Source organism: Leopardus geoffroyi, chromosome A2 (assembly GCF_018350155.1).
Source record: "Leopardus geoffroyi isolate Oge1 chromosome A2, O.geoffroyi_Oge1_pat1.0, whole genome shotgun sequence".
NCBI classification, from domain to species: Eukaryota; Metazoa; Chordata; class Mammalia; order Carnivora; family Felidae; genus Leopardus; species Leopardus geoffroyi.
In genome coordinates, this window is record NC_059331.1 from 70,795,243 (window position 1) to 70,807,559 (window position 12,317).

Here is a 12,317-nt window from a genome sequence, read left to right on the forward strand (position 1 = left end):
TCACAGACTGGTAGAAAGTCAGAACCAGGCATGACCCCAACTCCATGTCCTCAAAACGGGGTCCTGGATTTGACGCAGGATTTCGGAGGGGGTCCGGAAAAGTGTGTGTGACTGTGACTGGGTGCAGACATGGAGGTGGCGTGGGGGTGGGGCTGAAGAGGAGCGTCACAGAAGACATCCCAGCACGTTCTAACCTGAGGAGGAGCAACCCACTGAGTGCCACCCTGTCCCCACTGTATGTACCCAGTGGAAAGGCAGGGAATGACTCGTGGCACACTACTGACAAGTCTACGTAAAAGAGAGTTCTGTCCTACTAGGCCCCAACTCCAATCCCTTCTCTAGGGATTGCTTTAGAAAGTAGAGAACCTAAGCTCCTAGGAAATGGTTGGCCATCCTTCCCTAGGTGGGGATGTGACCTTCTGGGACCCCAGAAAACAAGCACTGGTAAACACACGTACACACACACACACACACACTCACGCACGTACGCACACCTGGAAGGACTGTGGGCCTGGATCAGAGGAGCAGCAGAATCAGAGGAGGTGAGAAGTTGAAGTCAATGTGGTTGGATAAACTTCCAACAGGTGACACCGCTGCTCCAATTTCACAGGTATCATCCCACATATGCCTGAGGACATCCTGAGGACATCCCGAGGACATGCTAGAATGATCTCCACTGGGCGGAAAAGACACGGACCATCCCTGAGAAGCACGGTCGCGAATCTGGGACCAGAAAGAGGTAAGAAAGAAGAGTTCTGTCTCAACCCAGATAGGTCTCACAGCTGGGACCCTGGCTGCCCCAGACCTTCCCAGGGGACTGTGGAGAGGGGTGCATTGGTGGAACTGTGTACCGATGTGACATTTCATGGAGAATGGGGGTGAGCACAAAGCAAAGAGAGGACTATTTGCAAAGGTGTTATGCCAGGAGGGGACTCAGGAGGTGGATCCTAGGCAGTGACATCACTTTGCTCACAATAGGCCCCAGGAAAGCTTGGAACTCCTGTAACCTGGCACCCATGTTCTAGGAAGGTCCCATACCAGGCTCACTTGCCTACAGACACAGAGACTTTAGGATGTTCTCTTGTTGTTTTCCCAGGCACCGGGGCTCTGGATACCAGAAACCCCAGTGCGCAGGATTATTCAGATGTTGGAGAGGTTTCCTTAACCCACGCTGGCGATGCCTCAGGATGTTTTCCAGGAGGTCACATAAGGTAACACAGAGCAGCCTAGAGCAGGCCAGGTCAGGTCAGGTCACAGCTCGGAGCCTTCCCTGGGCACCCCCATCCCCTCATGTTCAGTTTCGGGGAAAGGGGGACATGGGGGCCGGTCCTCCCCGGGACCGGAGCAGGTTCGATGGCAGTGGACCACCTGGGGGACCCATCATGGCCATGCACATGTCACGCCGGGAAGGAGGGCAAAGGGATCTCTGAGGTGCCTCTAACCTGTAACAGGTTGAATCCAAGGCCCTCAAGCCACCTTGCTTCTCCTCCGTGGGGGAGGTGAGTGCACACTGTGGTGTCATATCTGGAATGAATTCATATGGGTCTGAGGACAAGCGAAAGCAAGCAGACACGGCTTTGAGGACTCCTGCCTGCCTGCCTGCCTGCCGGGCACTGTCTTTACAGAGCCACATGCCACAGATGGAGGAGAAGCTGAATGAGAGCCCCTGCTCTTCTTCCCTGAAGGAAAGGAGGAAGCCCCATGCCATCAGCAGGAAGTCACGCTGGCTCAGGGTGAGTGCGGGTACCAGGGAAACCCAACACCCAGGGCCCAGAAAACACACTGCTGCTCCCCTGGTAGCTCTCAGAGACTCCTGGTCCCAGATGAACCTGGAACCCCATCTGCTCCCCAAACATGCCCTCAGGGCCCAGCCCCTGCAACGGCCAGATACGACGTCACTCTCCACTTCTTTGTAGCAATATCAGAAAGAGGCGTGAGACCATTTCACGTCCCATTCTGTCTAGAATATATTGGCATTGTTGTACACGTTTCCCCGACGAACGTTCCCAGGTGTCCCGGTTCGCCCGACCATCCTTCCACACCTTCTCCACGTCTGACACACGTTCGTGAGGAGCAGGGAGATTTTTACCCAAAGGACATGGGGCTCATTGCATTATGTCTACTGCTCTGCACTTTGGTGGCCAAGCAACACGCCCCTGGGGCCCCTCCAGATCAGGAGCAAGGGCCTTACCACCTAGACAACATTCTGGAAATGTGACCACTCACCTCACCCATTCAACCCTTCACAAATGTGGGACTGTGACAGGATTCCCTTCTCTTGCCATGTCACAGTGCTGCACTGAACACCCTACATGTCCTATTATCGTGATCCAACCTCTGCCAGGTACTGTCCTTCTCTTCGGATCCCCAGAATGGACTGTGCTGTTAGAAATCACAGGGACACTGCTGTTCATGCGGGGAGGTGCCGTGCATACTCTTCTAACCATCTGACCTGAGATTCTTTTTCCTTGATGGTTTTTAAAAAAAAAATATGCAATGTATTGCCAAATTGGTTTCCATACGCCACCCAGTGCAAATCCCAACACGTGCCCTCCTCAGTACCCATCACCCACGCTCCCCTCCCTCCCACCCCCCATCAGCTCTCAGTTTGTTCGCAGTTTTTAGGAGTCTCTTATGCTTTGGCTCTCTCCCACTCTAAGCTCTTTTTTTTTTCTTCCCCTCCTCCATGTGTTCCTGTTAAGTTTCTCAGGATCCACAAAAGAGTGGACACATATGGTATCTGTCTTTCCTTGTATGGCTTATTTCACTTAGCATCACACTCTCCAGTTCCATCCACGTTGCTACAAAGGGCCATATTTCATTCTTTCTCATTGCCACGTAGTACTCCATTGTGCATATAAGCCACAATTTCTTTATCCACTTATCAGTTGATGGACATTTAGGCTCTTTCCATAATTTGGCTATTGTTGAGAGTGCTGCTATAAACATTGGGGTACTGGTGCCCCTCTGCATCAGCACTCCTGTATCCCTTGGGTAAATTCCTAGCAGTGCTACTGCTGGGTCATAGGGTAGGTCTATTTTTAATTGTTTGGAACCTCCACACTGTTTTCCAGAGCGGCTGCAGCAGTTTGCATTCCCACCAACAGTGCAAGAGGGTTCCCGTTTCTCCACATCCTCTCCAGCACCTATAGTCTCCTGATTTGTTCATTTTGGCCACTCTGACTGGCGTGACGTGATAGCTGAGTGTGGTTTTGATTTGTATTTCCCTGATGGGGAGCGACGTTGAGCATCTTTTCATGTGCCTGTTGGCCATCCGGATGTCTTCTTTAGAGAAGTGTCTATTCCTGTTTTCTGCCCACTTCTTCAGTGGATTGTTTGTTTTTCGGGTGTGGAGTTTGGTGAGCTCTTTCTACATTTTGGATACTAGCCCTTTGTCCGATATGTCATTTGCAAATATCTTTTCCCAATCCATTGGTTGCCTTTGAGTTTTGTTGGTTGTTTCCTTTGCTGTGCAGAAGCTTTTTATCTTCATGAGGTCCCAATAGTTCATTCTTGCTTTTAATTCCCTCGCCTGTGGGGATGTCTGATCGGAGATCCTAACGTGTTCAGCCATTTCCCACCTCAAATTCTCGTGTGAATGCCAACATCCTTCTTCAGACTCTGGGCACCCAGGTCTCACTCTTGCCACAAGTCACTGACGGCTTGGGGGTTTGGTCTGCATTCTGGACCCCAAGCCTCCTGATGTCCATGGTGCTGTGTCCGACTCTGTGTCCCTCCTGTGTTCTACCTCAGGGTATGAACATCTCACCCATGCCCGACAATGAGAACCGTGAGGAAGGGACCATCGAAGGAGGCTGGATGCTACTGGAACAGCGAGTGGAGCACCTGGTACCTGCTTTCCTGGGTAGAGACCCCTCCTACCTCTTCACGTTCTTAAGCACGTACAGAGCTTTTGCTACCACCCAGCAGGTCCTGGACATACTGTTTATGAGGTGAGCACCCTGCCCTTCACAGCCCAGTGTGATTCAGCCCCTGAAAGCTCTGAGTCTCAGGGAAGTCACCAAACGTCCTGGCGTCTCGCTTTGTTCCTCTGATCCGGGTGGAAACACTCCAGGTCCTCAGTGGGGGCACTGCAGGGAAAGTCACCCTGGCCTGTGGAAAGCTCTGCTGGCAGGGCTGCGTCTCTGCTGGGTCATCTTTGTCCTCTTGCCCATGATCAACTTTCTGCCTCATCCCTCACTGTCGCCAGGTGTTGAGTTGGGCTGTTTTCCCATTGGAAAAGGAGCTAGGAGGCTCTATCTGTGTGTCTGAGTCCTGGCTCAAACCAGTCAAGGATGCCCAGGATGAGCAGGACGCCCAGACCCACACCAATATGTGTGACGGAGCTGACTGGGGCCCCATCATTCTTCAAACACGCAGGAAGCCCCACTAGGTGCAGGCACTTCTGTAGGAGCTGACTGGGATCCAATGCGCAGAGCGGACAGTACCCTCCCCTCCAGAGCTCCATTCTAGTCAGCAGTCAGTGACTCTGGATAGGACAAGACGTAGCATCCACAGGACAGCTCATATGATGTCCTTCTGGCCTCCTCCAGATACGGATGCTTCCATCCGGACGCTGAGGAGGATGGCGGACCCCGGGAGCAGGAGAAACAGTGAGTAGGCTGAGCTCAGGCTGGAGGGCCTTCCTTCTCCAAGAGGGCAGTGCTGAGACTGCGCGTGGGAGGGGCTGCAGGACCCAGCATCCCACACGTCTGAGAGTCCTGTGAGAGGGCAAAGTTCTGAGGGCTTTCTCTTGGAAGCAAGGAAAGGGGTTCTGTCCTGTCTGGTAGAAGATGGGCTGTGGGCACAGGGAGGCAGCAGAGGGCGCCGGAGGACCGCGTCAGCCCCTTAAGAGAGTCCAACCCCATCCCTTCCCACTCACAGCCTTGCCTAGACCCCTATCAGGGGACCCAGAATAACGGTTTTGGGGAGCATCGCGCTCACCACCTTGGGGAACATCCACAGTGCGTGCTTAGCAAGGGTACAGGAGACACAGTGAGGGCTCAAGGAGCACCTATCACCCACACGATGGGAGAACGGGGTCAGCGGGAGGACACCCACATGTGCACTGAGTGCATGAGGCAGCACAGAGGCACAGGTCGTCACGTTGAAGGCATCAGGAGGGTCCCAGCAAGCCCAGGTAAGAGACAGAGTCCTCTTGTCCCGTATTTGCGCAGATTTTCATGGAGCGCTAGGGTATGCAGTGAAGGCACTGACTCACCCCGACACCACCCCTCCACTCACGCACGGACTTGAATTCCAGTGGGAGGTAGGCAGCGGGACACAGCGAGGAGTCTGGCTGGTTTCCCCAAGAAGGACAGAGACCACCTCATCATCGGTTAAGAGGTTCCCGTCAAACAGAATCTTGACGGTCCCTCTTCAGTGACCAGGTCTCTCGTAGGCGGGACTGCCAAATCACAGGTGGACAACGTATAGAACCACCCTCTGGACGTCCAGGAGCAGGAGGCATAGAGGCCAGGTCCCACAGGCCTGTCCTGAGTCATCAGTGGGAGGAACACCCCATGGTGATTGTTCTGGCTACTTTTGTATCCCCAGGGCCATCTCCTCCATCCTGGGCACCTGGCTGGATCACTACCCCGAGGAATTTTTCCAGCCTCCAGACTTCACCAGCTTGAGGCTGCTGCGGGCGTATGTAGGGGTCCACATGCCGGGCTCCAAGCTGCAGCGCCGCGCCCGCCTTCTCTACTCATGGCGGAAACACCGTGAGCCCAATGAGCCAGAGTCTCTGGGCGAGGAGGACTCTGGGTGGGAGATGTGGGCATGTGGAGGGGACGGGGTAGGCCACAGAGAACATGTTTCCCGACACTGCAGGTGGGCCAGGCGTAGGGACTAGTCTCAGGTCACTGTTCCATTAGCCTGCCGTCTGGCAGATTTCCTCCTGGTGGGTTCCTTGACTCAGATGACCATGTGTGCGGGAGAGGTTTCCTGGCATGGAATGGCAATCACGGTGATGACACTTTCTATTCTTGAAGCTTTGGCAGCAGCTCTAGAGCCCCGTCCAGACGTCCCTCGGGAGCGAGCCCCCGCTATCTCTGCGGTGCCCACTGCAGCCTCGCAGCCCAGGCTGCCTGAAGCCACCAGTTCTCCTGGAGCTCAGCGCGTACGAGAATCGGAGACCCTCACGGCAGCGTCCCCACCAGGGCATGAGGTACTCCCAGCTCTGGCTGACAGTCAGGAGCTGGAAGAGCCACCTGCCCCTTTGGTGGCCCCAGAACATGAGCAGCCCTCAGCCCCAGCCGGCGGGGTCACGGAAGGGCTGGAGCAACCACCTGCTGCAGCTGAGCAACCAGCCTCAGCTCCCCAAAAGCGGCTCATGTCGGCTGCAGCCCCAAACGATGAATTCCCTGACCTTGTCATTGCGTTCTTTCTCATTTTAGTAGTGGGTATAGAGGTATTTAGTGTCCTTATGTACTATTGGTTTATGCTTAAGAGATAAATTAAGTTTCAAAAAATTTACTCTGATCCTTTGAAATTACAACTTCAAGTGTCAGTACGTACATTCGCAGGATTTTACACCCGTGACTACTCTGTACTCCTAGAACATTTCCATCACACAGACACGTGGACTACTAATCACCCACGGCTCATTCCCTCACCCCAGTCTCTGCAACCAGCGATCTCGGTTTCTGCTGCTTTAGCTCCTCTGGGATTTCCATGGGTGTGCAAACACACAACATGGCCTGTTGTGTCTGGCTACATGACAGGAGACTGATTAATAATTGCTTAAATATCCAATGGCACTAATATTTTTTATGACAGAGGAATAGTCCTCAAAGAACAAAGATTAGGTGAAGCCCCCACTTGAAATATCTTCATTATCTGGCATGGGGACCCTCTGAGGTTTGACACAAGAGCAGAAGCCAGAAGAGAAATGTCTGGACCAGAGCGAATACCTTGAAAATCTTTCATTTTCCTCGACTGGCCATGGTGATATTGGTCTAACGTGCATATTATAAAAATACCCAAATGAAACCGTCAATATGCCAGTTACGCTAATCTATTAGGCAATAAAGTATAAAGTTCTGGAAGGTTTCCTACAGGTGACATGTATTCACTAAAATGAAGATTTAAATAATGAGGACAGGCACCAAGGTGGCTCAATGGGCGAGTTTCCGAGTCGAATTTGGCTCAGGTCACGATCTCATGGTCCTTGAGATCAAGTCCCAAGTCAGGCTCTGCAATGACAGCTTGAAGCCATCCCTGGTCAGGATTCCCCTTCTTGCTCTTTCCAAAAAAATAAATAGGAAACAACAAATACATACGGCAAAAAAAAAAAAAAATGTATATTCTTTGAAGAAATAATGGCCCGCAAGACATGGTGTCATCTTCACGCTCCTTTGGCTTTGAGTGCAGCAGGTGACTGTGTTTGTGTTCACGAGTAGTGTGACAGGTTGGGCATCCATCCAGGACTATGGTCTTGTACAATGGGATGTCCCCACAGTGGACAGGTACAGTCCTGTCCCCTTCTGCATTCTCAGGGGCCACACATCATCCTTTACTCTGCATCTCCAGAAGCTGAATGACTCGGCCCATTCCAATATTTTGACTCTCATCATTGTACAGAAGGGTACATGTGTACTGAAACTCTCCCTTTCTGTAGGCGAGTACACCTAGCACAACATTGGGGACATAATTTATACGCATTTTTCGGGCGCTGCCTCCAGTGTCCAATATCTACAGACTCTTTATTCCGTTGGGGTCTTATGTGAAAAGCAGGGACCCCTGGGACTGAGTGGATCCCTGAAGAATCAGGAGGACAAGCCAGCACTGAGGCCATCAGGGTACCTAGGAGTGACCCATGGGGCAGGAAAGAAACCACACTCCCTCATTCTGACCTCCTGCACAGCATCCCTGTCCCGTGTCCTGGAACACACTCATCCAGGCCCCATCCCATGACAAACCCCAGCTGCCTGTGCACCTCCTGTGCCATAGCTCTGCTTCTCAGTAGAGCAGCCAGTCCCTGCTTTCCGGCCAGGGGAGGATGCAGGCTGGACCACTGCTGTCTGCTTGCTGGCCCTCCTCCCAGGCTGGGTCGCTTACTCTCAGGAAAGTACCTCTAAGTGCAGATCAGGTCAATGAGTTAAAGAGCAGGACCTGAATGTCTTCGTCCTGACGACTGAGTGGCAACAGGAAGAACCACTTGAACCTCGGCAAGCCAGAGAGTCCTTTACACAGCACATCAGGAGCTCAAGGAGACTGCAGGATGGAGACTCAGTCAAGGCTTTTGATAGCGAGTCAAGCCCCTCCACCCTTCAGGCTCCTCCAGCAGTGACGCCCGGCACCTGCCAGCCCCATCTTTGGGGAGCAGTGTCCCTGTCATGAGCAGCCACACAGCACCCTCTGGTGACCGACCGCAAGGCACACAGGAATACTGCAGGGCTCCCTGATCTCCCAGCAAAGAAAGTGCCATTCCAACCGACACATCCTCAGAGGATTCCAGGCAGATCAGACACAACTCTGTAAAATCCAATGGTTTTGAGGTGCCTTTCAGGAAGTCTATGAAAAACATAGGTCTCTTCCCAACTGCAGTATTCTGAGATGAATTCACTGAGTGGTGGAGTCAGGCACTGGGTTCCAGGACAGAAAAGGGAGACAAGGGGCTACCTGCCAAGATGCACAGGGCACATTGTGGGAATGTGTTGGGAAGCATACGTCATTGTCACAGCTCTCTGGTTCTGGTTTAAAGAAAACATATATACAAACAAACCTTGTTTATGGACTTGTTGGTGTGAAGGAAACATATATCTAAACAAACATGGCTTATGGACTTGTTGGATTATATAAACCACAAAACATTTCAGAAAACTTGCATACTCTCACTCCATATATCTTCTTACTCTCATCTAAACTCGATCACATCATCCTATGTTCCCAGGTACTTTCCACTCCTTGGGAGTGCATGATATGCTCTAGAGAGACCGCAGTGACTCCACAACCTTACTGGTAGACCTAATAAATGAATTCAGTCATGTTAAGATATGTATGTCGTTGTACATAACGTGCTTCAATTCTATACATGAATAATAAAGTATCGGAGAGGGAAATTAAGAAAATAATTTAAAATCACTGCAAGAGAAGAAAAAACTTAAGACTAAATTTAGCCTACAAACACCTGGGTGTCACAGTCAGTGAAGCATCTGACTTTGGCTCGGGTCGTGATCTCATGATTTGTGTTTTCAGCCGTGTGTGGGGCTCTGTGCTGACAACTCAGAGTCTGGAGCCTACTTTAGATTCTGTGTCTCCCGTTGTCTCAGATCTTCCCCACTCCTATGCTCTCTCTCTCTCTCTCTCTCTCTCTCTCTCTCTCTCTCTCTCTCTCTGTCTCTCCTTGTGTTTTCTATGTTTCTCTCTACGTCAAGAAAAAACATAGAAAACTTGAAAAAGAATGAATTTAACCAAGAAGATGAAAAACCTCATTACGAAAACCAGAAATCAGTGGAGAAAGAATTTGAAAAGACAGAAATAAGCAGAAAGACATTCTATGCTAGTGGATCCCAAGAATTAAGATTCTCAAAATGTCCACACTACGTAAGCATCTACACATTTCCTACGTGCAATCCCTATCAAAGCTTAAGCACGTTCCCAAAAATAGAATAATCCTTCAAGGTGGACAGAACCACAAGAGGCTCTGAATACCAAAGTCATTTTGAGAAGGAAGAAAACAGCTGGAAGCACCATGCTTTCTGATTTGAAACTAGATCTCAAAGCTACAATAACCCAAGCAGTACACTATTGGGGTAAAAGCAGACACACAGGATACTGGACCAGAACTGAAGGCCCAGGAAGAAACCCACACATATGCAACCAATTAATTCACAACAAAAGAACCAAGAGTATAACCTGAGGCAAAGGCAGTCTCCTCAACAGGTGGTGTCAGAATCCCTGGGCACAGAAAAACAACAGGCGTGGAAAAACAACTTGACACCTATTTAACACCACACATAAAAACGAAGTTAAAATGTATTACAGACTTGAGACCTGAAACCAGAAAGTCCTGGATAAGACCTTGGGCAGAAAGTGTGGGAAATCGCACAACGATATCCTGAGTTGGGAGGTTATAGGGAACGCTTGGCAGAGCAGATCGCTGCTCTCTGGCCTTCCTGCAAACAGCCAGCAGCAGCTCACTTACCTAGTTGGTGTGCATCTGGGGGGCAGGCGAGACTTGGCTGATCTAGTGCGTGTGTATCCAGGGGTTGGGTTCTGCATGGGCTCACCAAGTCCTTGGACGGTGTTGTCGCGTGGAATATTTCATCCTGTCTAGATGTGGTTTGCACAATATCTACTATAGGTTCTTTCTAGCATGTGGCCCGCTGGCGTGTTGAACATCGTTTGTAGGCTTAATGAATGTGGAAGCCTGAGAGCAGCTCGCGGAGACATCCCTTAAACTCCCTCTCACCTCTCTTGACTTGCATGGAGTCTGAAGCAATCCTTTCTGCTGTCCTTGGCTTTGCTGGACAAAGCCAGATGCCAAACCCAAGAGAATGTTTGGATCTCAGTCTTGACTTGAGTTTTGGGATTTGACACCAGAAGCCAAAGCTACAAAGGAAAACTAAACAAGTGGGACTACATGAAACTAAAAAAAAAAGTTCTGCACAGCAACAATATTTTCCACTGAATGGAAAGGCAACATAGTGAATGGGAGAAAATACTTACAAACTACATACATGGTCAAGGGTTAAAACACAAAAGATATCAAGATCTCCTACAGGGCCACAATGCAAAAGCCAAGAGCAATGATGGACCTGGCAGAGTCCTGAAGAGGCATTCTTCCAATGAAGACATACAGACGGCCACCACATACATGAAGAGAAGTGGCGTGTCACTCCACATCGAGAAATGAAAGTCCAAAGCCAAAGAGATATCACCTGAAACCTGTCTGAATGGTCTTATCAAAAAGACAAGAAACCACAAGCGTCGGGTACAATGTGGAAGAAAGCGAATCATTGTGCCCTGTTGGTGGCATTGGAACTTGGTGCAGAGGCAGTCGCAGACAATATAAAGTTTCCTCACACAATTCAGAGGGGAACTTCCATATCATCCAGCAACTTCCCTCAATTACCCCCATAGGTACAACCCAGAACACATGAAATCACTGACTCCCCAAAATCCCTTCACACCTGTTATCATGCCACAGTGTTGATAATAGCCTGGAGGGCATTATGCCTAGTGAAAGAACTCACACAGAGAAAAACACATACAGAATGCTCACACATATATGGGGAATCTGAAACCAAAACTAAGAAAACAAAAAACAAAAATCCTCAAAACAGAAGGAAACAAGCCCATCAATACATAAAGAGGATTGCAAAGGTGGGGGGGCAGGAAGGAGGGAAATAGGGTAAAGGTCAAAAGACATCACCGAATAAAACAAGACCATGTCAACAGGGAAAGGGAGAGTAAAGGTAACTCATTATCTCAAATTCTAGTTTCCTCTATTTCAGAGACCTTAGTTCAGTCCATTCCATTCAGTAGACCTACTAGAATAATAAGGAATGATCAGGACTTGACAGTTTTTGCATGATGAGTTCTTTACTTAGGATTTCGTATCCAGAAGAACACAGTGCTTAGATTACTAGGTAACTTAGATTTTCCATTATTTTTATGGAAGTACCATCATGTCACAAAAAACTCCTTAGATCTAAGTGGACACTTTCATTACTCTAAACGTATGTACACACCACTAAAACAGTACAATAAAGGTACTGTGCATTGTCCATCGCACAACAGTGATTGTTTTACTCCTTGTTGTAGCGAGCGTTTGGTGACGAAAAGGTTCGGGGTATCGAGCTCCTTATCAAATTGCATGCGATTACTTGGGCAGAATATAGTAATCATGGTAATCAAGAAAATAATGATCTTCAAGATAATCATAATCTTCTGAATTGCTGACAGAGACACCTCACCCCCCAAGGACAAAACAGATGCTTAGGAGCCTCAGCTGCTCCAAGTGGCCTACACCACACCATCTTACTGAAAACATAAAGCACCAGTCACCTGGATATGGAAGTTTGGGAAAGCTTCTGCTCTTAGGCCTTTGCTTTTGGTGAGGTCAAGGTGCTGCCTTCAGGATGTTTTCCTCATGCTCATGGCTGCAACTTCCCTGGACCCGCCTTCAAATTTTACCACAACCGCAGGTCCACGCTTTCCTTCCTTCGTTCGTTCGTTCGTTTGTTCCATCCCAACTCCACCCGCCAACCACCAACCCAATCGGACATCCATGGGCACTCAGGGCGCAATCCCACCCCGTCTCGACCGGAGCCACTCCCCACCGCCTGAGCCTAACCATCTACTGGATA

The 12,317-nt window shown here is 49.9% G+C and overlaps 2 protein-coding genes across 2 annotated transcripts; both read left to right on the forward strand.

Moving 5' to 3' along the window:
- The first annotated feature begins 753 nt into the window (after positions 1-753).
- On the forward strand, positions 754-5,102 carry LOC123606215 (ral guanine nucleotide dissociation stimulator-like). Its single transcript, XM_045494316.1, has 3 exons — positions 754-1,211; positions 1,626-1,733; positions 3,754-5,102. Exons 1-3 carry the CDS (start codon positions 1,074-1,076, stop codon positions 3,955-3,957), a joined length of 450 nt encoding a protein of 149 aa, XP_045350272.1. The 5' UTR covers positions 754-1,073; the 3' UTR covers positions 3,958-5,102.
- LOC123607238 (ral guanine nucleotide dissociation stimulator-like) lies at positions 4,305-6,707 on the forward strand. Its single transcript, XM_045496388.1, has 4 exons — positions 4,305-4,393; positions 4,554-4,613; positions 5,557-5,723; positions 5,994-6,707. Exons 1-4 carry the CDS (start codon positions 4,305-4,307, stop codon positions 6,455-6,457), a joined length of 780 nt encoding a protein of 259 aa, XP_045352344.1. The 3' UTR covers positions 6,458-6,707.
- Positions 6,708-12,317: the final 5,610 nt, after the last annotated feature.

What these genes read in the sequence shown, in the direction of transcription:
- LOC123607238 (XM_045496388.1), top strand. Translation starts at nt 4,305, where the DNA reads ATGAGCAGGACGCCCAGACCCACACCAATATGTGTGACGGAGCTGACT. An exon ending in CACGCAGGAAGCCCCACTAG is followed by an intron (nt 4,394 to 4,553) that starts GTGCAGGCACTT and finishes GGCCTCCTCCAG; the next exon opens with ATACGGATGCTTCCATCCGG. An exon ending in CTACTCATGGCGGAAACACC is followed by an intron (nt 5,724 to 5,993) that starts GTGAGCCCAATG and finishes CTATTCTTGAAG; the next exon opens with CTTTGGCAGCAGCTCTAGAG.
- LOC123606215 (XM_045494316.1), top strand. Translation starts at nt 1,074, where the DNA reads ATGTTCTCTTGTTGTTTTCCCAGGCACCGGGGCTCTGGATACCAGAAA. An exon ending in TTTCCAGGAGGTCACATAAG is followed by an intron (nt 1,212 to 1,625) that starts GTAACACAGAGC and finishes CTGTCTTTACAG; the next exon opens with AGCCACATGCCACAGATGGA. An exon ending in GGAAGTCACGCTGGCTCAGG is followed by an intron (nt 1,734 to 3,753) that starts GTGAGTGCGGGT and finishes GTTCTACCTCAG; the next exon opens with GGTATGAACATCTCACCCAT.